The following is a 25,733-nucleotide window of genomic DNA, read 5'->3' on the forward strand; positions in this document are numbered from 1 at the left end:
AAAACTGTGGTAAATGTTTCATATTTTGCCCTTCTACTACTTGGATGTATGCAATTTCCACATCTTTAAACCTTTTCCTGCCCCCAGAGGAGAGGCAGATATTTCCCCAGAAAGTTTGCTCTAAAAATCTCAGCCCTGTAACCAAAAACCAGCATTCAACAGGCATTAAAACCCAAATAAACCATCAAGTTTTCTATCAGGTTATCAAGAGTGACAAGGCTTTTGAACAGCCACTCAACATTAATGCAGTTGACTTTTGAGGTTAAGTAGTAATACCTGCAGCCAGCCTTTATCGGGGGGGACAGTCTACAGCCGGTGGCAGCCCTTCCAGCAGTGGGCTCACCTCCACTAGCAAGCTCGCGGGTGCACGAGGACTCATGTACTTTGGTGTCTTGCACTTGAATGAAACTCCCAGCTCGGACTCCAACAACCCCCAGAGCGTGACAGAGAACCTATTCAGGAAGCCATGCAAATGGAAGATACTTGAGTCACATCTGAAAAAGCCACGTTAACGTGACTCACAGAATCACAATAGAAATTCTGAGGAATTTCATAAATCAGAGGGAGCCATTGCTGCACTCTCATATTAGATAATTTTCCTGAAGAGAATGTTTGTTAAGAGCTACTAAAAAAAGAAAGTAGTTCACACAGAGAAAAAATTAACAAAATCCATTTTCTTCCCAACTTGTTTGACTGACCTTGGTGGTGCAGCTGGTGATGACGAAGGCCAAAAGGGCTTTTTTTGTTGCTGTCACTATCATTGCTTTGTCACTCTCTCCTTCTCCCGCATGGAAAGATTCACACAAATGTAGAACTGCTGGAACATCTACGTAGAAATTTTTATTTTGGGGGGGTTTGGGTTTACATGCCCAGGCGCCGTCAGCGGGGCTATAGGAGCTGACTCTGTGAGGAGAGGGAACCGGTTCCGGCTGGTTCCAGCGGCCCCAGCGCAGGGCACAGCCCAGCCCCGCAGCCAGGCTGGTGGGGCCTCCAGGAAAACACAGCTAAGAAAGGGCAAAAGCTGCCCAGAATGAGGAAAAAAATGTGAGAAACAGCCCTGTGAGCACCCAGGTCAGAGCAGGGGGATGAAATGCTGCAGGTGCCAGAGCAGATTCTCTGGCAGCCATGATGGAGCAGACAGATATCCACACTGCAGCCTGTGGAGAGGGCTACACTGGAGCAGATATCCACACCGCGGCCTGGGGAGGACCCCACACTGGAGCAGATATCCACAGTGTAGCCTGTGGAGGACCCCATGCTGGAGCAGTTGGGTATTTTCTGAAGGTACTGTGTCCGGTGGAGAGGAGCCCACATGGAGCTGGTTTCCTGACAGGAACTGTAGCCCACGGAGGGCTCACACTGGAGAAAACGTGTGAGGAGGAAGATGCAACAGGGAGGCAGGAGGAGGTAAAGGATTTGGAAATAAAGGAATGAAGGAATGAAGCTGAGCTTGCAAAAAAAAAAAAAAAAAAAAAAAGGGGGGGGGGCATGGAGGGAAGGTGTTTAGTTTTTGTCTGTTTCTCACCATCCAAATCTATTTTAATTGGCTATAAATTCAATTGATTTTCCCCAAGTCGAGTCTGTTTTGTGCACGATGGTGAGTGGTCTCCCAATCTTTATCTCAACCCACAAGCTTTTTCATTTTATTTTCTCCCCCATCCCGTTGAGGGGGAGGAGAGCGAGTGTGGCTGGGTGGGCATCTCCCAGCCGACCAAGGTCAACCCAGTAGGTACGCGAATGGGAGTCCACCCAACCTGTGCTATGCAGGGCTCTAAGCAGCACGAAGTCCTAACACAGCAAGCCAGCTTCATATTGATGGCCCCACCATCTGGCACTATCTAGCTGCATGGAATATTTCCAAAATCTGAGGCCATAAACTGGCAATTCTATAGGAAACGTTACAACATGAAACATAAACAAGGGTGTGTTTAAAACTGCCGTCACCACTAGCTCTGATCTTGCAAGCTTTCAACGTGACATTCACTACCTTTGCAATGCAATACTGAAGGAATGGATGAACTAGTGAGAAGTCTCACACAAAGCACAGAGGAAGCATCAGTTTGACAAAAAGAAAAAAAAATTATGCTTAAAAAAAAAATTATGCTTAAAAAAAAAAGGAGAAAGATGATTTCACCAAAAGTCAGCCAGGCAGATTTTATTAATCTTGACTGTATTCACAGGATCTACAAAGGACTACGGACTATTGTACTTCCTTAAATAATTGTTGCCAATCACATCTTTAAGTTAGAGACACCACACAGAAAGCAGTCTTACAGAAAAACATTTTTTTTTTAAAAAGGGGGAAAAATGCAAGCTGATGGCTTTAAATTCATTAAGATACTGGACTTTAAGGGAATTCAGGGAAAAGAGATAAGAATTTGAGTATGGAAAAAAAAAATTAAAAAGGGCAAAACCCCAGAATTTGTTTTCAAGACTATTTAGAGTATTTTAAATTGCTGTTGACCATAAAATGAACAAAAATAAGAGAAAAAAAAATACTGCTATATCTAAGTGCCATGTTCCCATGATATATGGAAAAGCATCATATGCCGCAATAAAATGTTTTAGCTGATCATTTCTTGTCTTTTTGGCATTCTGCTGACACACTTTTAAAAGTGTTAATTAAAAAAAGAATCAAATCAACACTACAAATTGGATAGACTTGTGCCCTACAAACAGTCTCTTCTGACCAATAATTTGTGGAGCTGGGGCTCGGCCAACTTCCAATGAATCTGTGGAGAGTTTCCAGCAAACTGTCATCGCAGCAGGATGCAGTTCTTGATAGGGTGATCATACATGGCAAGTGAAGTGATGCTGAACTGTCACTAAACAAGTCTGTTTTATTGTGCCTGAATTTTCCTTTAACGCTCATCCAAAAAATGGAGATTGGCAGTTTATTTCCAGATACACATTTATAATATAATGTACCTAAAACCTTGTAGTATCCACATGGAAGCATGCTTTTGGATTATTGTCACATTGTGGGAGAATGACAAAGAACACTGGACTAGCCATAGCTATAGAACACAAGTAGTTTTAATTTTTTTTATATTTATAAATAAAATAGGCCATGACAACAGACCTGAACGTGTAGGACTTTCCCCTTAGGGATTCTGATTTTTTTTCTTTAGTTTGAAATAAAGAATTTTAGATTTCAAATACATGACTGCATTTTAAGCGTGCCTAGTGCAGCAGCCATCCTGTGTTGATTTACTGATTATATTTTTAGGAGGCTATTTCCAAGATATAGTTAAATAAGCACAAAAATAAAGCTAATCTGCATGTAGAATACTAATAATAATTTGGAAATTCGGTGTAGATCTACTGACTTTTTACAGGTTTCTGCTTTCTGAACATGGACCTAGACAAGGCTACTACAGCAGAGAGTAAAAATCAGCAGTGAGTTAGTCTAAGCCTCCCTGGATGTACCTTCCCTCCAACAGCCTTCAAAATGCCACAGGTGAAGTCAGGGAAGTGAGAGTCAAGTGTTTTTATATTCTTGGAGAAAAAATAAAATCCCTTCTGTGTTATTGCCATGGGAAATCAGAACATCCCTTACCACTCTGCAACTTCTTCCTTAGATACACTTCCTTTGTCTAAACATTAAGATGGATGAAAAGTTAAAGAAATCCCTGCCTATTGAAAGATTAATTCACAATAGCAGTAGTTTATACTCTCCTGTCTTTCCATCCTGTCCCCTACCAATTAAATGAGGGCAGACTGATAACTTTGTCTGAAGTGTCTTCTAAAAGAGGTAATTTAATTTGAATCACTGTTTTCAGAACTCAAAAATACAAAGAGTAAACAAGACCTTTTTAAGGCTGTCACCCTAGGGAAAGGGCAGATTTAAGAGGACTCACTTTCAGAGGGTAGGCTCAGTACTTCTTGAAAATTAGAAAGTCTGACTTGAAAACTAAGGAGTGAGGAGAAGCACCTGAAGACTAGCAGCCACTGGAAAAGTTGATGGGAGTGCGTTCAGATATCTGTTGATGGCACTGGAAGGTATATAGCAATGTTGCATGATATTTTCCATCCTAAATCACTTCGCCAAATTAACTGTTACACTGCAGTCTTTCTGCTAGCTCTCCCCTTCAAGCAAAGTATTTGTCACGCTTTAAGGCTTTAACAAAATGATTCAGTCATTTCCAAGAGGAAGCTGAAGAATGTTATTCTCTTTTCTGTCGAAAAGCTCATCACTTCTAAATTATGGAACAGGATCTTGTCCTTGGGCAGCAGACAGTCCTGTTTCAGAAGGATACGGACCAGGGCACGCAGGATGATACAGGCAGCTGTAGTAACACAATCAGCCAGCAGGACCAACAGCCCTCCAAGGGATTTAAACCAAGCATGCTGTCACTTGAATACCTAGAAATAATCACTTTGCAGTGAGATTTTAACTGGCATGTCAGGAGACCAGAAGCTGGTTCTAGCTTCAGATGGGCTTCATCGCATCTGTGTAATTCTTATACAGCTTCATCAAGTTATTTAAGCAGGCATGATAAAGAAAGAGTGAGAAGGGAACTAATGGGAGAAGTATGAATTACACACAAACTGTTTAATTAACTATTTCAATGTGTAAACTCTTTTTATTTAAAAAAAAAACAAACACAAAACAAAAAACAAAAAAAAACCCCACCACACAGTACATCAATTCCTTCCTCCAAAGAAAAATCTTACAAAAGAAGAGCACAAACTGGGACTAAAAGACAGAATGTATATTAAAACCTTAAGTTTTCTAACTGAAGAGTTGGCAGAACTTGCGTACCCAGGGGAATCAATCCCTCATCAGACATGCAGGCATCCACTCATCATGCATGCATAGTATGCTGTTTTGGAGATGTAGCACAACATACACAATGGCAGAAGCAGCCCAACAGAAAAGTATTTCTAGGAGAACCAAGAAAAGACACTTTTCTAATGCCAAGTGGATATTACACTCAAAATAGCTTTTCCTCATTTCCAAAGCAGTTGAAGAAAGAAAAATAAATAACGCAACTCTGAAAGACGCAAACAAAAGCATAAAGCATACTGATCACCAAAAAGCAGGATCCAACACATCACTCCACTGAACAGGACTCTCTTGTGTTCAGAAGGGGACAGTGTAACTGGCAAATTGCTAGACATCTCTTTCCCTGTTGACCAGACCCCAACTCTGCTTACTTTTCTGGATCAAGGAAATTCAGACTAAGAATACAGAACTTCTTAGTGGGGAAGAAGATAGAAGTGTTGGTCAATGTCTTTGGAGAGAATACCAAATGTATGTGAGTCACAATAAAGACAGTGACCCACTCAGAACACTTAAGTTTCTATATGGAAAAATTATTGCATCAACCCATAAAAGCCACCCCAGCTTAACAGATGGGATTAGATTTTGAATTGCACCTCGTAACCCTGAATCCCTTTTCTCTACTCTGACATTTCAGAAGAAGGTAAAGAAGCAGCGGATCACCCTATGTGTGTATTGGGCAAAACCCCTCATCCACCTAAACAGACTGATCTGGAGGTCACCTGTCAAGAGAGAGACTGAGAACAGCAAAAACATCCAGCATAAGAGCCAGACAAGAGGGAGCCAGAAAGCCCGGGAAGACCCAGAGTGACCGTAAAGACCACTCAGAAATTACATAGGAAGTGAGGGATGTTCTGTGTAACAGGGTTAGTGCTTAGTCCAGAACCGTGTCTCTACTTGAGATGGAGAGTGGCTGTAAGTAGTTGCTTATGACACTTTAAAACCCCTGTATTTCTCCATTTCCTTCTGCTGTCAAGTGCCTCTAAAAGGGTGAACCATGCACTTGGGTTATGCTAGAAGTCAAGGGTCATGGAAGCGGCCTGCAACAGCAGCTATACAGTTTGGGGTCAGCACAAGTCCTGGGGCCAGATACTACAAAGGATAAAGAGTCTGAAGGAAATGATAGGTGAAGAAAACATGAATCTGCCAACCACCTTCCTCAGGAGCACTCTAAGGCTCAAAATTCACAAACCCCCAATATTCACCAAGGGAAGAATTAAAAAAGCCCACCTAGATTGTAAATGGAGAGGCTCAGAAGTGCATTTCTATTTTATCAGATATGAATTATAAATCAAACACAGCAGGCTAGAGAAGGAATCATTAATTTTTCAGTTCTTGAACCACAGATATCATGTTTAGCTCTATCCCACTAGCCTTTGTAATACAATGCAAGAAAAACTCTTTGGCAAAAGTAATTAGCATTGTGGAATGACATACAAATGAAAGTTTAAAGACTACAATGTTACCATTAAACTTTTAAAGACAGACAATGAAGCTTTAGTATATGTATCTCCATATTAATACATTCATGCAGATTTAAGTGTTAAAGAAACAAAAGAGTCTTGCTGCATGACATTCCCTGGCATTTGAGGATGGCCCAAACATTAGATAGAGAAGAGACTCCAGAATATCTTCAGAAGCCCTCTCTGAAAGAATGATCTCCGTTGAGTCCTGGGCTCACAGGGCATTAGCCTGGAGTTGGCACATATGTGCAAAACTTCCTAAACACCAATACTCCAGTTGTACAGTGCCTCCCTCCCTCAGTTTCCCTCTTTGAGGAACAGGGATGATAGCACTGACGACCTAATTCACACGTTACGATGCTTGAGACCAGAAGGGATGGAGACATCAATATACGGAGTGGCAGTTTGCTTCAGCTAGCTACCAGTGTAAGGAACAGCCACAGATAAAATCTTGCACTTAATGCAGAAGAAGGATTAAGCGATTTGCCAGAGAGAGTACAGAAAGCTTTTTGCAGGATTAAGACCTGAGCCCAGGCACTAGATGGTCCTAACAATAGTCTTATCCACAAAATCATTTTTAGATACATACACATACCTGAGCACTTTCCCAGGTCTGTGTCTTTTACGGCCTTGCTCTCTGACCGAGTAATGAAGACAAGATCCTTTCACCAGAAATGTGCCTATACAGGAAAGAGTTCATGCCTTTGGGGTCTTGCTAACAATTTTTAACCAAGGCAACATCAGGGCTACATGCAACGTAATACCCTAAGACAACGAGTCCTACCAGGCCAAATCCCAACTCCATCCTAGAGACCTTCATGAGCCACGGATGTAAAGTGCAAGGACAGAGCTAACGTTTGTTCAACCTCTAAAAATGAACCTAGATTGCTAACTTGAATCACAAACCTCAATCTACCTTCAAGGAGCGACCCGTTAGAAAAATAACTTGCTTCCATGTGGCCAGGTGATAAGGCAAGGGTTGCAGCAAGATCTTCAGAGGAAAAGGAGAGATGTAACGCACCATACAAGGGAGAAACCAGAATTTACCCCATGAAGGTGATCATACAGGCATCCCCAAGACCCTGCTCCCCCGTTGTGCCTTGGGAGGTTGGGGGAGAAGCCAAGTTAACAGTGTGGTTCCAGGGGGAAGTCTCCGGGCAGTGGTTCCCAAGTCTAATGCCAGACACAAACCGCACAGAGAGAGAGCACGCCCACCTACACCACTAATGGCTCCTGCTGCTTGAAGCCAAGAAACTACATGATCAAATGCAGTTTGGGTTTTGCTAAAACATAGGAGGTGGTTCAGCAAGCTGCTGACAGCAGACAAGGGTTAACCACTGGTGCTCAGCGTTATTAGATCATAACACATCTGGAGAGTCTTATTGCTAGGGCAAACATTAATCTTCAGAGAAAGCCAAACATGCAAAATGAGATCTCATAAGAAAAAATTGAAAGGGAGGTTATACACAATGAAAATAATCGCCAAATAACTTTTGAAACTGAACTGGCTGAAAAGGGGGAGAGGAAGCGTTTTTCCATAAGAAAATACCTGCCTCTCCCAGCCGACTGGGATCAGAGTAGGCAGAAAAGTTTTAAGCTGAACTGTTCAATTTTGAAGCATTTCTGTGATTAACCCAAGTTTAATTTAAAATAATGCTTGTTTATAGAAATGTCCAAGTTTTCCTTATTCCCAGCACTGTACTTAAATTGTGTTGATATAGATATTACATTGGATTATTTCCCTGAAGACATAAAAGAGAGCTAATGTAAACGCCAATTTAGTTTTAAGAATCCTAGGAGAGTAAGACTTTGTCTGACTTTATTTATGAAAGCCCTTATATATTTAGGCAGTTTCGTGTTTGCTTTGTTAAGCTCCAACTTAAAAAGTAATTTGTTCATTTAAGAATATTCTGCAATTAGTTTAGTCTGAGTGCATACAGGAGTTTTCTGCAGAGTAGTAATTTCAAAGTGGCACATACAGCCCTTACTTCCATGGGAATTACTGAATAGTCAGCCTCCATGAACACCTCCCTTCATCAAAAAGTAATCACATCATTTTATATGTGGCTTGACAAAAATCTGTATTTCACATATTCCCATCTTCATATTGGCTGCTGTGCTCCATAGAGCTTGTCCTCTTGCACGAAGGGCAGTATTTCCTAATTATGTGACTTCACACAATATTAAAGTACATAAAATCGTGTATACGTACACTGGAAACAGCTGCCTTGGTGTTTAGATCTAAAATTCAAGAGGTCTTTTTTCTGCACCTGGCTCCACTGTCCTTTGTTACTGGATGATCTCAACACTAAGCAGTAGAGTACAGATATTTCATACGGATTTCACATTTGAAGTCCACAAATTCTGTGTTTATGCTTTCACAAACAGAAAACCATGGTAACCACTGCAATACCTAAGTAAGGGTTACTGTACAGTTTATTCCATAATATCCATTCTGAGAAAAACAAAGAGTCAAATACCCACTAATGTGTGCATAATAGATTTAGAGCTCAGAATTTTAGGCACTTCGGACAGCTTTGAAGCAAGTCTAGCTAAATTGCATTAGTAATTGCAGAACAACAAGCAGTGACTAATTAAATCCTCTTTCTGGATACAGATTACTGGCTGAAGATTTATGTACTGTAGACGATGCTGTGGTGTACTCATTTGAATTAATTATTGCAATCACCAAGCAAGGATCCCCAAACCCCCCTCTCCTGCAGTAAAATAGGATCTAGGCTAACTACAGATTTCTAGTCTATGGTGTTCTTTGCAAAAGAATAATACAGAACTTCCATTAAAACCAGCAGCATTATGGTTTCAACCCCCCGCTTCTTCCTTTCAATTTCATTAGCAGCTCCCATGACAAATGATAACTAATAGTAGCTCTGTAACAGCGCAGCCAAATTGAACGTTACTTTTGGATTAGTGAGAAAAGTCTTGTATCTACTGGCTCAAATCAAAGGACAGTAAATCCATGTTCCACTTTTGCACTGGTTACACACATGTAGCACTGATTCAGTTTTTAAGATCCTTCTCCCCACTCCAGTATGCATCTATTTCGTGCTCTAAATTGGTTTATACCAACTTATTACTGTATTCCAGACATCTTCCAATGCAAGCTAAACAAAACTCACGGTTTCCCTTTGTAGGCCTTAAATAGTTTCCTTGTAGCTTATACTATATGTAAAGTAAGAACAGAAAGCCTGCTCCAGATCATCTTTCACAAGTCCCACATGGATCCCCACACCACAGGGTCCCACAGCTGATTTCAGCTAAGAAGTGCCTAGGAACAGAATAATTTGTTTATACAAAAATGCAAGTGTATAATTGGCAATTGTCCCAGGTCCCCATGAACCTCAAAATTCAGACCTCCAAGGTCACCACGTGTATCTGTCTCTCAATTTAATTTTTATTTGTGTTTTGAACAGTAGCATCCCTTAGTTTACATTACTAGCAAACCAACTGAGCTCCCATGTTGTTTGAGCAATTTTGTAGAGATTGCTTCTATTTATAAAAGGATACACGTGTGGCAGACTTGGACAAATATGGATAGTATTTAAATGAGCATCTTGAAAAGGACCTTAAACAAAAAAAGAAAAATTGCTTGTATATTTACGTACAAAGGCTGATCTAATTGAGACACTCTCTCATTCCTATTTCCATACATCCCTAATCTCCAGTCACAAGGAAAAACAGAAAGGAGGTTGCTACTGGCATAAATCACGCACTGACTACAGCTGTGGATGGCCCATGTACAGGAATAACTTCCATTGCATTAGCTCTTCTGCCTTAGATCTACAGTGAGCGTTGAAATGCCACTGTGATGGCTGCATGAAGATAGCTGCGCATCCTGCAGCTGAAGATGTCTAGCTATTTACTGCCATTAACAAAGATGATCCTTTTTCCTCTCCCAAACTACAGGAGAAAAAAATATTCCTGTTGATAATACACACTGAGGTTTTTTTATGAAGGAATGACTTTTTATAGCTTTCAGAAGTTTCCTGTTTGCCAACTTTGCTGGTCCTCTTGGAAGCAGAGATGATAGCATCAGCTAGTTAAAAGCAGTAAAACTGAACTTTCTTCCAGTGGAGAAAAAAAACCCCAAAACACCAGAAAACCCCACAACAAAAAACCAACCAAAAAACCAACCCAAAACTTTTCATACTTCAGTCAAATGGATTTTCCTGTTGGGGTTGCCCATCTTTTTATCTTGCATGACAAGTTTGTTTAAATTCTATTTACAAAAATTATATACCAAGATGAAATTGCCATGGCTTAAAAGGACATTTCTTTGTCATAACAAGAATAAATATTTTTCAGAAGCTGACAGACATGACAACTGAGATGACTCAGGTCAACCTGGCAAGCCTTACCTTTTCTGGATCACAAGTAGTGTGGACAGGGAAAACTTGCCATTAAAGATGCATTTAAGATGGAAAATGTTAAGATATCTCAGGAGGCTAAACTGCTTCACTTGAAATCACTGTTTGTTTGTGAAGTCAGTTTTGAAATTCACCTGATTGACTGAACTTTTTTGAACACTCTTATATTTCCTCTATATAGTGTCATCTGCATGGCTGTCGGTGAACATATACTTTGTGAAGCTGCTCCCTATCAGTTCCAACAATTTCTTGATTTGGCATATGGGAAGAAAAAAAAATTTAAAAAAAAATCATAAATACTTTAATAGTGAAGTATGATTTGGAAAGAAAGTTCAAGAAGAGGGAATTTGTTCTTTTTCACAATTAGCATTACCAATATCAAACGAACCCCTAGAATGGCTAGAAACAGACAAGGAAGATGAGCTCTGTGTTGCAGAGGTTTCAGAATTACAAGGATATCTAGTATGACCGTTCAGCGTGTCCGAGAGGTGAGTGGATAAGCGGAGTGGTAGCGTTTTCACGCGCTTTCATACACACCACAGTAAACCTTAACGTTCTGGCATCATAACGTCAGCAAGCAACTACCACCAGAGCTATACCCAAATCCACAAGCAGGAAGTTGTCAGGCCAAGGCCAAACTATAAAAGGGATGTAAGATCACACTCCAAGGCAGAATTTATGCTGTCCGGCATCTCAAGATTAAACAATCTGAACTACAATTTTATCTTTATTTCCTTGTTTGTGCATCTACTTATCAGCATGCAGTTCTGTTTCCTCTAGGCTGGTATAAAACCCACCTACATTACAGATGAAGCTCCATAACATCTGTAATACACATTTTATCATTTGTTCTAACTGAAATCAGAACACTGAACTGGCAGAAATGAACATCTGGAACTGGAGTTAACTGAAGTCCTTAAAATACTTTAGGTAAGAAAACCATCTTTGGATACAAGTCAAATTCACTAAAGCAAAGATGATCTTCTATTAGCTTGAACTTTACTAGTGACTAAACAAACCCAAGTCAAAAAGCAGATGACGTTTTCCACTGTTTTAAGCTACGAGCACTTACAAGTCATGGGAGGATAAGATCTAATAATCTGTTAGTTTGAGAATTCTAGGTACACGTATTTATACTTCCATTAACTAACATCCAGAATGGTTACTATATTTTTGAACTTTAAAATACTATTACATATTTATTTAAGAGCCATTCTAGTGTCGGATCATATCATTGGAGGGGGGTGTCTGTGATTTAAGAAGTGCATTTATCATAATGTAAGTGTATCTGAATTAACATAACAACTAACCTGTATGTTTAAGCCATTGCAGAAACACTGAGTCTTTGTAGCTCATGAAATACAGTAACACGATATACAAATGTGGGGAGAATACCAAAAATTTTTTAAACATTCATGAATGAAGCCGAGCTTTTCTTCTTGCGAAGGTAAATCCACTAGCCCTGCTACTGAGACATTCTTCCCTGATACTCCTTCTACCGTCTGACCAGCAATGGTATAGGCTATTTCCCTATTTTCTGTCCATCCCTGCTGTGACTTCAACTTCAGCTGCTCTTTTACACCAATTTATGACTCCTCAGCTGTTTCCTGAGGGTTAATGATATTAAATTCCCCTGTGTCACAGACTGCATTAGCGTGCCAATTGCATATGTCTGTGGTGTATACCTATGATTACCTTCCATTATGACTTCTAAGAACAAAGTTGAAGTCTCATTTTCAGTATTGGCTGAATGAGTTTTCACCTTATTTGTGCTTTCACTTCACCCAGAAAATTACCCATTTTATTATCCCATTTAGGAGAACAATATACAGCAGCGTTACTACCATTATATCAAAGAACTAGTGGCACCTGGATCTTTGCTATGAATTACACATTTCTGCCACACTTCAAAGATGCTCAAGTGGCTGCATGCTACAGAAAACACAGTCTTAAAATGGGTATTTTATCAGAAATTTCTAGTCTATGATATTCAGTTAGAGGATGAAGAGCTTTTTTCCCCCTCACTAAAATAAGCCACAGTTATTCCTTAAAGCCTTATGCTTTTAGCTGGCTGTGTAATCTATAGATGCAGGCACTGCAGCTGCTAAACTAACTCCGAGGTTCTTAGCATTAAAAACTACAGTAAGTAGCACAATTTAAACAGGTGAAGAGAACTATTAGCTCCAGAACGATAGTTCATTGAGTGATGTTACGCTTTACAGCATTATGCTTAATGACAATTAAGCTGCATTCTCAACTAATACTGAAGCTACGCAACCCAAAATAAGGTAGGAAGTTCTCAAAACTCAAGCTCTTTGAATGAACGCACTAAGGTTTACATCATAGCAGTCGGTAGTCTGAGGCATAAGAGCCCAGCCTTCATTGAAATAGGTTAAATTGTTATCTCTAACAAAACGCCTTATGAGAAATATGAAGAAAAAAGGTTTTGGTAGAAATAAATCCAGGTCTGCTACAACTGAATTGCTCTGGATTCTTGCAATGTTAAGAAGAATGGGTTCTTCCTTCATTATGGCATTTGATTTGTTCATATAAGTAAATTAACCTAATCATTATATATGACATTATTGATACATTCCTTCATAATGAGTAGCTAATGCTTGTTTACTCTCCTACTGCGACAAATTAGACCACCTACTCACACGCTTGTATTTATTATTAAAGGAACACACGTGGAGAGCTAAAAGCCTGCAATAATACAACCACAATATTTAGTTGCCTTTCCAGGCAATAATCTTGGTAGCTAAATAATTTAGTTCCCTCCCATAAAACCAGAAGGAGTATAACAGTGATACAGTGAATCCTAAATAGTTAGCTGAGGAAGAAGAATAAAGGAGGATCCATAATGGCATTTTCCCAATTTAAAGTATAAGAGTACCACTGATCAACAGCACCATGAATTAGTAGCGGATACTCTGTATTTCAAACATGCTTTATGTGCTGCTGTTCAGCAAAGGTGTTTGGACAAAAGCTAAAAATAAAGACTGTATTACTAAAAAGCTCACCCTGCTCTTCAAGTTCAAAAAGCTTTTCATCTAACAGAAGACACTCATAACACATGGCTTGAGCCCACAAACACATCCAGGGAGACAGTCAAGTCAAAGCCTCCATTTTTTTATACATGTTATTCAGAAATGTTTGCAGTGCCCTAAAAGGATTTTTTTTCTATTCAGTAAGTGGTTAAAAAAAAAAATAATTCAGTTTTTCCACATATATTAACCTCCACTATTCACCGCACTGAAGTTGCTCAAGTCCCTGACATCCCACTGAACTGATCTGCACCCAAAATTTGATATCCGAGTCCCATCCATCATCAGTTTCATGTATTTATGCACAGGTTAGTTCATTAACAGACATAGCAGCCTTAGAGCTCAATGACACAAATAAGGAATTAATAAACACACATGTAAATGTTCATCTGATAAAGTTCTTGTGTTATGACAAGCAAGCTTGGATTGTAGCAATCATACTGCTTAAAGCAATTTTAGGCCTCAACTGGTGCATATCAGAGATCTACCTAACATCAGAAGAGCTGTGCAAGTCAACACCCCTGAAAATTCAGGTCTATCTCAGCCTTGAATAATATATCACAACAAAAAGATCTTCAGGACACAAAATACTGCCTGTAGAAAAAGATAAAAAAAAAAAAAAAGGAGATGCTCAGAAAAGGGGGGAAAAAACCCACCACCACAAAAAAGGCACTAATCTCATGCATACTACTCGCTTGGACTCCAAGACAAAGACAGATTTTACTAGCACTGCTCAGGATAAAAAACAACCCAATTCCATACAAGTTTATCTGAGTATTTTTGAATGGACAGGATACTGCCTGACAACAGTTGCTCAATTATGTGTTACTTTTATTACACACAAGACTTGGCAGCAGCAGGGAACGTATGTCTGGGACAGTCCTCAAAAAATTTACTAACACTTCAAGATGCACAGGCCAAGTTACAATATGGAGAGCTCCTAAAAATACTTCATTTTGCATGTAATTATTCACTGATAACAGAGGGAGCAGAGTTAAAACTGAGATTCGATAATAGACTAAAGCCAATTGCTTCTTCCATACAGTAACAAATGCTAAAACGGTTGATGTCCAGCTGCCAAAAGGATGTTTCAACAACAACTGTGTTACCAGGAAAGTCTTACATCACTAAGCAATTTGCAGCTCTACACTGGAAGTATCATGCGGAAAAAAACCCATACAGCTTCCGAAACAACCTTAGCATACATCTATTTCTCAAGATGCAGGAAAAATAAATGCCAGTATTAAGACCCCTTTTTTTGACTGTGAAACCAATATAGTCACACCACCAGTGTCAACCAAGTTCATCACAGAAGACAACTTCTGTCTTGTGTTTGCCTGCGAGCGCCAATCTATAATTAGATGCCCAAATGATGAATGGTAGGCTTATACTTGTACCAGTTCTTGGGGCTGAAACCGTATAATATCCTGAAAGGATTTACCAGTACTTCATATCAAATGCATTAAAAACAAGCAATGAGAAATCATCACATTAAGTCAAAAGCATAATGCAGTGTCAAAACCCATTCCGATTTAAGAAACTGTTAGACAAAACAACATTTACATTTTATTCTGAAACCCTACATTGAGATTACCATACCAGTAATGACCATTTTGAAACATCAAGAATCATATCACAGCCAAACCAAGAAGGATAAAGACATAGACCCATACTCCCACTGTTAAACAGCCTCCTGCTTCTAACAGCTTCACTGAGCTCTGTTAAAAATCAACAATGGTGAAACAAGGAAAACAAAGTTTCAAAATAAGTGAAACAATAAATCTTAATATCCAATAGCAATCTTTCCACCTTCCCAAAAAAGAGCCTCGTCAAAGCTCGTTTCAGAGCAGTTTTGTAGCATCTCTCCCGAAATACCAACACCGCCTCTGCAGGGAAGCTGGTTACCCCGGCATAGGAAGGGCTGGCAATCCACATAACTCAAGTTTACATAAAGGGAGAGGAAGCAGAAAGCTAAGGCACTACACCACTCACATATTAATACAACTCCAGGAGATCTGCAAGCTGACCGCCAGAGCTCAATTTTGCATTTAAGGGAGAAGGGAATGAGAGAAGAGGAAACGGGGAGGTGGGGGGGAAAGTTTCCCCCTCCCTCCTTCAAGCAAATCTAAATTTGTTCATTAGATCCTCAGGCTTTTAGGGACAGTTACATAAAAATATGTAGAATCCGTAACGCTTAGAATAGGATTCCTTCCAGTTCCGAAGGCTCTGCCGGATAAACCCCGCAGCCCAGACGAGACCCGCGGCGGAGGCCGGCTCTCCCTCCCGAGCCAGACTCGCCCCCCAGGTTCCTCCCGGCCACCGGCCCTGCCTGCGCGGAGCGGGGCTGCGGGTAACCGGCACGGCTGATGTGCAGGGCCGGCAGCTGCGGGAGCCTGACGGGGTCTGCCTGCCGCGAAATGGTGGATCTGACTTTAACACACGCTCTACCATGCGGAGCGAGAACGAGCCTCTGCAAAGCCGAGCCGGGAGGGGATAGCGGGAGGCGGGCCGGGAGCGGGACCGGCAGCGGCGGGGCCTGGAGGAGCTGTCAAGCCCCGCCGTCTCCCCCCACCATCCCCCGGGCCGGGCGGCCCCAGCCCGGCCCCCGCCCGGGCCCCCTCCGCCGGAGCGGTACTTACGTGAAAACAAAAAATAAAGTAGTCGAACCCACTAATAAGGCAGCTGCTGTGGAGACAGGGATGTATTTAGTAGGTTTAAACCTCTTTCCAGTGCTGCTGGGCATCCTGTAGCTCACACATCACGGGGTAAATCCCAGCCGAGAGGAGGGAGCCGGCAGGACGCGGGGAGAGCGGGCGCGGGGCGAGCAGCTGACCTCCCGCACAGGAAATCCCACCCCCGCCCGCCCCCCGCCCCGCCACGCTGATGTCAACCAGCCCTTAAGGTAGCGCGGAGCCTCCGCGGGGAGCGGTGCGGAGCCTCCGCGGGGAGCGGCGCTCCGGCGGCGGGGAGCGGCCCTCACTGACAAGGGGGGGACCCAGTTTCCCCCCTCTTACGAGAAAAAACCCGAAGCTGTTTATGGAGCTCTATAACGACGGATCATTAAAGCGCTCGGTTCGGCGGCGCCGCTGCCGCAGAGCCCCCCGCCGCACCCCCCGGGCTCCCCAGCGGGCGGGGGGTCCCCCCAGGAGGGTGTTGCAGGATCGGGGCCTGCAGTAAATTGGGACGCGAGTCGTCCATTGCTCGGCGAATAAACCCCTACATTTTATTCTGCTGAACCCAGATTCATTGTATTAGGAGAACTGCTGCACTCTGCCAAATCTAAGATGAATGAGTGCAAATATAACTGAAATGACGCTACACTGTTCTTTTTAAATCTATCCATTAGCATCAGGAAGCACAAATAAGAGGTAATTTAAGGTAACATCAGAAAGTTCACCAAATCCGCTTTCTAAAAAGCACTGTGTCAATAGCTCCTCTGTTCACATTCCGGGGGCACCACCCAGCAGCAAACAAACCCTCAGCTGGGAGGAAGGGTTCAAGGCCACTTGGAAGTTTAGAAATCAAGACCAGGAGCTGCAGCTTGCTCCCTCCCTCCCGCTTTCTTCCTCAGCTAATCCCCATTTGCAGCTGCCAACAGGCAGATAAAGCAACGACAGCATAAGACAACAAAAGGTCCATTTGCAGCTTCTGTTGGGTGTTCTTAAAAGTAAGCTTGCCCTAGAAGGTATATACTCCAGTTCTGTTCTGAAAAGACATTATCATTGCCCATTTTGAGACCAGATGAGCTCCCCAGTCCTTGAAGTATTAAGAACAGAACAAGTAAAACCCAACAAAAAAGCAAGTAAGAGTCCTCAATTTCACAGTTTGCAAAAAAAATTGTGAGCATCAGCTTTCATAAAAGCAAATCCAGCAAATTCCAGCCTGAAGGCATATGGTTATGTGAAATCTCAGCTTTTGCTAACAACTGCCCCCCCCTCAAAAAAAAAAAAAAAAGAGTATTCTCTAGCCCTCTGAGAACAACTTTAAAACTGTGAAGTTTTATCCAAAAGGGACTAGATCCAGAAGACAAAATGAACTCGAGACTTAGGTTTTTGAGGCAAGGGAGGGACGACATCTACTTAAGTTATTTTTGAATGCTTGGGGGACACAATGTTTCCTATGCTTCACTACTCCTTGTCATGCCAGCTTATTGAAATAAATGATTCTTAACATCCTTGTAACTAATCAAAAGGTCAACAACTTTACAGAGAACCAGACTCCGCATACTAATCTGAAAGCCTTTGGGCACATCTACACTAGCATATTAAGTTGGATCAAGAGTGTACTTTGGAAGCAAATCTCTCGATCACCGTCACTTACCCCAGTTCGATGCATATTGCTGAGTGGTCCCAAAGTAGTAACTGCATTGCTGTTCAGTAAGACCAAGCCAGAAGATACATTGCAGGAGCACACCTAATACGCTTGGGGTAGGTGTTAGTTTAGCACCACTTCCATGACATAAGCAGAGACTTCATCACTTCCATCAGTTCAAGCCCTTTCCTCCGCCCCGCTGAAGCAACATTCTTGGCGAAGAATTTCAGTTGCAAACAGAACCCTGATTATTTTTCCACTGATATTTTTATTTTAAACCGGAAAATGTTACCATAAGAAGCATTATAGACCGTTTATGGAGTTTGGTTAGCATCCTGTAATGGACAGTAAGAGACTTACTCAAATGCATTTCTTAGAGCTTGAAAAGCAGTAAAGAAGTTACCTCCCCAGTGACAGATGTGCATTTTTAGCATGAACATGCAATTTTCCTTTCTAGGTGAGCAACAGAAGCATCCTGTCAAGCTTCAAGCAGGAGCTAGGGAGCAATAAGCACAAGTTCATTTTAAGATACATATTTGGATGTTGGTGATTTACTTAGATTTCATTCTTTTTAAGGGCAAAGCCTTTCTGGGACAGTAACATTCCTTGATGTGAATACAGGAGTTATTCTTAAGGAGTCTATTCCTACTCTGTTCTCTGCACCTCATTACTTTCAGTTGTATTTTCCTACAAGGATTCTCACCTCTCTCTAGAAAGTCTGGTTCTCAAAGACAGCTTTGCAAGTGAGGAGGATTCAGTGCTCCTGGCTCCTTCCACCCTTCAAAACGGTTTTCCCTTTATCACCCTGGCATGCTAATGCTTCTCCACAGTCTGCTCTAACAGCCCCATTTACGGGCCCAATCTTTCAAGCCACTCCTGTTCTGAAGGCAGGTACTCAGCAGCAAGCAACTTTGCATTTTTTTAATCTCCCAGTGATGCAACACTTGGAGAGGGGGACACTAAAGATAACACCGCCAGTATCTGGTATCAGGGCACAAAGAATTGCAGCTTTCACAGTAACAAAACAAAAAAAAAAAAAAAAAAAAGAGATGCATCTATGCATCTCCAAACCTCAACTGATCTTAAAGCCCATTGTACCAGCCTGGTCTGCACTGCACAGTCATCCTTTGCACCAAGACACTTTTGCCGTGCAACAGTGCAGTCACACAGAACCAGCATTTTCAAGAGAGGGCTGAGACGTTCCATTTTACAAGGCTACAGTGTTATGTGGAATCGCATCTTGAGATACTTTTTTCTGCTGCACATTGTAGATTGCCTATAAGAAAGCAGTCCATTTCTGTAATTTGGTGTCCAACAGTTCCCACAGTTCACCTCATTTCCTTCCCACTAACGTCGAAAACAGTCTGTTTTCAAGACAGCATACAGCACTGCTGAGCAACATGCAGTCTCACTATTAAAAGGCAAGTATATTTAAAGCCATGAGATGGCGTTACCGTTCAAACAGTAAGGATGTCTGAGGAGGATTGGACTAGAGCAGAATAGGCATGTCTGAGTGGCTCTCCTGGAACGCCTTTATTTCAAGGACTGTAGCTTCTGGATTCACACTACCCGATCAGTGTGCCAGAAGATCTTGGCAGCACTGAGGTAAACAGCAATGGCAGCATGAGTTAGGAAAAGATGTAATGACTACCCAAAGAACTAATACAGCAACAAAGAACAGTCTAAAAATAATCTGGCAGAGTATGTCTAGTAATTGCATGTCTTTTTTCCAAAATTTTACTTTGAGGTTTTACCCCAGATGAGAAAGGGCCAACCACAGAAGCTGTGTTGTAGGCACATGCCAGGGTACCATTCTCAAAGCCGGTAAGGTGAAAGGAAACTCATGACAGAGCAAGCATCAAGAAATTTTGATCACCATGCAATTTTCATATCTAATTGTGGCACTAAAGTTAGCTGGAAATCTTAGCTACGTGGTTAAGAAAATTATTTTATTTTGCACACTTGGAAGTGAGCACACTGAAAATCCCTGGAATCTTTTATTGGTCACTGGACAATTTAGCTCCTAGCTCGCATTAGCTGTTGTCATTAAACAATGACCAGAATAAATAATTCTGCTTTTCTTACTGGGTTTGCTTACTACAGTAAATGCATTTGCCAGCCATGTAGTACCGGTGACCTGTGAACTGTTCAAGGTCACTGGCAGGACCCTGAAGGATCAGCAATTAGGTGTTTAGTAAAAGCTGGTTTTCCCTCAAACTTGGCGTGCTCAGTACAGAGGAGATCTGGATCATCACACACAGCACGGTGCTGGCAAAAAGTCCAAGCAAGGCTAGACAGTGCTGGGTACATGCCAGGCCTACTCAGTTACCCACTGGAACTTTAATACGACAACTTTCTTTTAGTTGTTCAAGTTTATTTGTTACTAGATATATAAAGAAATTATTGCCTGATAATGACTTTTCAGTAGGCAAAATAGATATGCCACATCATTTTCTAGATTCTTCCAAAAGATATTTTCCATGGAATAGCATTTTCTTAGAACAGAACTCATGTAACATGTACTTCCTAACTGCACTGATGAGGCATGTCAAGTTGCATTTATTATGAGACTTTGGTTACTTTATTTACAGACCAGCTCCTAAACCATCCCCACAAGGAACTACTTACGTTAGAATAACGCAGGCCTCTGAATCGTTCTGAAGCGTCACCAACCATCCTGTTTAAAACCATTAATAAAGTGTAATTATCCTCCACTGGGACAGAGTACCACTCTAAATGATGCTGCTGAAACTCGGAAAGCCAACAGTGATTCATGTATCAGAAAACAAATGAAGATATTAAAACTGATACGCACTATTTATATGAAACAATGTAGCTTTAATTATACCTAGTAGAATGGTCTTGAGAAATATCCTCCAAAGAATGCAAAATATTCGGTCATTTTAATGTTCAATCCGTCTTTGTTGATGTTTACATAGCTATAATTCTTTTATGGAAAAACAGCATTAGAAAATGATATACTTTTAGCTACTTGAAATGAGGACACCCAGCACAACATGAATAGGCAAGAACTTGTGACACTCTTAGCTTCTCTGTTAACTTGTAAGTAAATTGCACATCTTGATACAACAGTTAATATCTATAGTACAGTTAATCAGATGATGTGAGTTTGTAGAGTCAAGACTGATAAGCAACAACAAAAACCTGGACTTCTCCAGCTTGAAAGCTGAAAGTAAGTTTGCGACTATAAAGTTCATTAAATATTTGCAGTAGTCGGACACCTTCCATAAAATACAGTTTGCTGTACATAACATCTAATCCAGAATTGTGATAGCACCTGGTTTGTACTTAACGTGTCAGTAAATTGGTTAAAAGCAAAACAAACTATATTCCACAAACCCCATTAAAACTAAAAAGTATTACTACAAATGTCATTTATTTAATAATATAATGTGGGTTGCATTTTCACTAGGAGACTGTAGCAAACTAATTAGACAAACGAGTCTTTCGAATATGAACAGGTCTTAAGTCAGGTTAATATCTAATGTGATAGAAGTGGAAAAAGATATTCCATACTTAAATTTGCATATTGGGAAAGTACACCAGTGGTTATAAATCTGATGCATAGCTGTCAATACTAATAACTATTCAGCTCTTAAAGTTTGGATTTTGCTCCTGTTCTTGACAGTTTTCACAGCTTCAAGAATTATTTCCTTATTATATAATTGCACAAGCCACTTCCTTGAGAGAGCACCTCGTTTTCACATGAACTAGTCTGAGAAATCACTTACATGTACAATCCCCTCTCCAGCTGATTACTTCAAACTTTTCCTCATCAAGCATAATTCTGATCTGTTGCACTTAGTTTCTGTTATCTCCTGACTCTGAAAATGATACGTTGTCAAAGATTTAATTAAGGTTAGTGAAAGACTGGTTAATTCCTCTTATTTCTATTTTAAAGAGTTAATTCTAGCTAAATCTAATTAAGACGACCTTCAAGGCAAATCCTAAATGAACCATCATAAAAGCAAAAATAAAAAAAAAAATCCTTTATACACACCTCACTAAACTAGTGCAAGTTTACACATAAACAAGACCTCAGCAATTTAAGAACACTTTGAAATTCGTTTGGCTAATCAAAATTAAGACACTAGAGTTTGCCATAGACACTTCAGAAAATACAGCTTGCTAGAAACAAGCTGGACCAGCCAGAACAGACAGGTGTACTTGGAACAGAAGGGCATAAATGAAGACAGCTACAGCGATGTAACTGGAGAGAGGCTTGGGTTTGTTTTAAATAACCACACCACTGTTCAAGTACTCAGCCTTGAAAGCTGATGGCAATCTGTACAGGAGACTAAAAAAAAAAAGCCATTTATAATGTTACTTCCCCCACAATCTCCATTTCTACACAAATAGTTGCAATTCAATATTAATAAGGTATTGAGTTTTCTGGACTCCGAATCAGATAGCCTTTTCTTTAGAGAAAAGTTGCTAGTAACATTAAACTTTTCCATTAAGTTATTCAAGGGAATACATCAAGAGATGCGGCAGCACAACGCAAAGCATTTCTGTTGTGGGAAGGCAGAGTTCAGCGGGATTCATTAGCCATGAAGCACAGCATCCACCTTCTGGACCTCAGACTCTCAGACTGGGAAGCCCATACTCCCAACTGGTACAGCTGGCCCGGGCTGCAGGTGCTCTGTCACAGGCAGGGAAGCTCGGGCTGCGGGTGCTTCCTGAACCAAATACCTCCCCACACATCTACACAGAATACCGAGTGAGAAAAGAGAGGGGGTATCTGCAAACCTCAGCCCTGTCACAGTTCTTTCCATGATGAAGGTATATGAACAAATTAATCCCTCATTTTGCAGTAAATCCTTCAAATTTTTAAATTAAACAAGTTCCAAAACGTTTAGTAACACAACTGAAAGAACTATTCAGACTTTGTCCTTTTCATACAGGTATTTCTTGAGCATGTTTTATCCAAAATAATAAAGATTCACAACATTCTCATGTCTGCACAGTGTTGAGAAGAATTTTAATTTTCTAAGTTTTGGTATCACAGAGAACTTGTGTTTGATACAAGCTACCTTATTACATAGGGGAAAAAAAATCATCATTTACAGTGTTAAAATACAGCAAATTGGGGTGTTTGCAATTTGTGAATGAGACATTTAGTATCACTAATACAAGCTTATTCCTGGAGGAAAAAAACCCAACCTAATAGTGTAGTCTTCAAAGTAATTAATACGGGATACAGAGAGAACTATTTTTAATTAATTTTTATAATAAAAAAACTTAAAAGGTAATTACAGTTAAAAAAACCCTTAAGAATATACTGTTTTGATGCTCACCAAAATGTAACTATTTTTAAGTTAAATTCATCATTCAGGTGTCCTCAGACACTCATCCATCCAGTTTTATACACACAAAACCATTAGCACCAACAAAGGCTGGGTTATTAACCCTGGCTATATAGCATCTTTCTGCACCTGAAGCAAGCAGAATTTGTACAAATTGCAGACTTTAGCACCTGACAACGCTTTACTAATCATACTGTAGTTTCCATTTTTACCAGAAATGGATTAAAACCTCTAAAGATTTTTAAATCTTCACTTGTACCTTCTGTAAGATTCAGCTATATTGTCAGTAATGCTGTTATTGAAGTTAGAAATGCTTAGAAATACTCTTCTCTTACCAGCTGCATTAACAAAACTACATTCCCCACTATTTTAGTCTACATTTAAAGATGCTAGGAGTTAGCTCGCCTCAGGTTTAAAAGGCAAAGTAGCTATTATTCAACCACAGGTGTTAAAATAGCCAAGAATACAATTTGTCTTTAGAACCTAGAGACAAATTCAGTCCCCTATACACATCCCTATAAAATGCTAAAATTAAAGATTCAGTGAATTTCTGCACTGCGTCTGAACAATGACTAAAAAAATTTCTGCATGAGCCATTTTTACTATGACACAATACCTTCAAACAGGTTCAGATATTTAAATCACACTGAAGTTATTGCCATTTTAGAAATGAGTATAAGGCAATTGACAAAATTAGTAGTTGCCCACAAATTCAGGAAGGACTGTTTTGTCAAAGGACTATTTCCATTTTTGAGCCAAGTTAGTATTTTAAGATTCTCTATTGCCCGACAAGACAGGTTAGGTTCTATCTCAATAACCCTGTTAACACAGTGAGGATGGTGGGAAAGCACAAATACCTGGTGACCCCGGCAGAGGGGACACGACACTCTAGAATAGTCAGTATACAGTAAGCAACAAAACCATTTCGAGGACATTTCTTGGTAGTCTGTTACATACGGGTAAGTTTATCATTAGAATGACTTTAACAAAAAAAAAGCATGATTTCGCTGAGATCAGTTTTAAAAATACTTACTGCTTTTTAATTTGTAGAACAGCACACCTATGGCTTCTAAAGTGACACTGACTAATCATCCTTTAGTTTAGAAGACTACGACATTCTTCAGCCAAATGCTATCCAGAGGAATTGTTTTACTGAGTGGTCCCTCATAACTTGGCTCTTTGAGATTGCAGACTTGCATTAAGCATGGTTGTAATCCATGAACTGTAAACATGGATCAGTTAACCTAAACAGGAATGGAAATGTCTTGAAATCATTTAAGCATGCATAAGTAAAGAGGGGGAGAAGGTAATAAAATTAAGCAGGAGTTGTCAATATCTAAGATTAAGACAGAGTAAGTCATTCAAGTGTTGCCTCCCCTCTTCTGTACAATGTTTGACAGTGAAATCAAACTCACCCATTTTGCTGCTTTCATCGCTTTGCCCCTGCAGGCTAAAAATGCATTCCCAGTAAGAGTTCTTTAAATAAAAAGCAAATCCTTTAAATGAAAATTTAAATTTATTTTGAAATTTTTAAATGTCATTTCTATCAATTTAGACACACTGTTTGACATTATCAGATCAGAGAATTTACAGTGACTCATGGATAAAGATTTGGCTTTTACATTCAAATGTTAAGTACTTCAGAATAGCTTTGTCTTGTTATTTCCAAACCAGAAACACTAAAGAGCATTTTATTTTGCCTTTCAACCATCTTTGTTATTAACAGACTTTTGATATCTGCTGTACTTGAAGGGGAACATGCACAACACCAAAGGAATTACTTCGTTTCAATGAAGTGAGTACCTTAATTACAGTTCCAGATTTAAGACTAGTTCATTGTAGCATCAAAAGGCAGTGCTAAGTAGAAAGACAAGATTTTTAAAAAATATATTTTCCTCAGGTAGACTGCAGAGCCTGACCTACTTGGAAAGCCTCTTTACGAAGATAGCAAGGTCTTGCTATCCAATGTTAACATCATACAGTCTTAAATTTTAGCAAGCTTTGTACAGTTTTCATAATTATTTTGGAAACAATATTACAGAATTCCATCGCTACCCTAACACTACCCTTGTATTAGTGGTTAACAATGAAATTCAATTGATCTATCAGACTTTAAAATTGTATTGATTTTATTGCTTACTATAGTTTATTTTCCTACTCTCTAGCACTAACTTGAAACTGGATAAACACAAACATTTGCAGTGAAGAGATTTGATCAATTTGCCCATTCTGGCAAGGAGAGTGCTCCTTAAGCGTGTACAATTAACTGTTCCAAAGTGAATGTCAGACTGCTTCTCGCCAAGAGGGACAGCCTCCCACCATGCATTTTAAAAGTTCAGAACCCCTCCAATTTGTAAAAACAATGCAAGCTCTAAAGCCCTGAAAACAAAGGCTACAACTTTTATGATATGCTG

The 25,733-nt window shown here is 40.2% G+C and overlaps 1 protein-coding gene across 3 annotated transcripts in view; it reads right to left on the reverse strand.

Moving 5' to 3' along the window:
* Positions 1 to 16,527, reverse strand: part of ZDHHC8 (zinc finger DHHC-type palmitoyltransferase 8) — a 118,320-nt gene extending 101,793 nt beyond the window's left edge. The window contains exon 1 of one of the 3 annotated variants that reach the window (XM_063350994.1): positions 16,321 to 16,527. In XM_063350994.1, coding sequence (XP_063207064.1) covers positions 16,321 to 16,424 — 104 coding nt within the window. In that variant the 5' untranslated portion in view covers positions 16,425 to 16,527. The remainder of the gene's footprint in view (positions 1 to 16,320) is intronic. The other 2 variants (XM_063350995.1, XM_063350996.1) reach the window with 2 other exon arrangements.
* Between the last annotated feature and the right edge of the window lie 9,206 nt (positions 16,528 to 25,733).

The sequence above is a fragment of the Chroicocephalus ridibundus genome, chromosome 13 (genome assembly GCF_963924245.1).
Source record: "Chroicocephalus ridibundus chromosome 13, bChrRid1.1, whole genome shotgun sequence".
Lineage (NCBI taxonomy): Eukaryota > Metazoa > Chordata > Aves > Charadriiformes > Laridae > Chroicocephalus > Chroicocephalus ridibundus.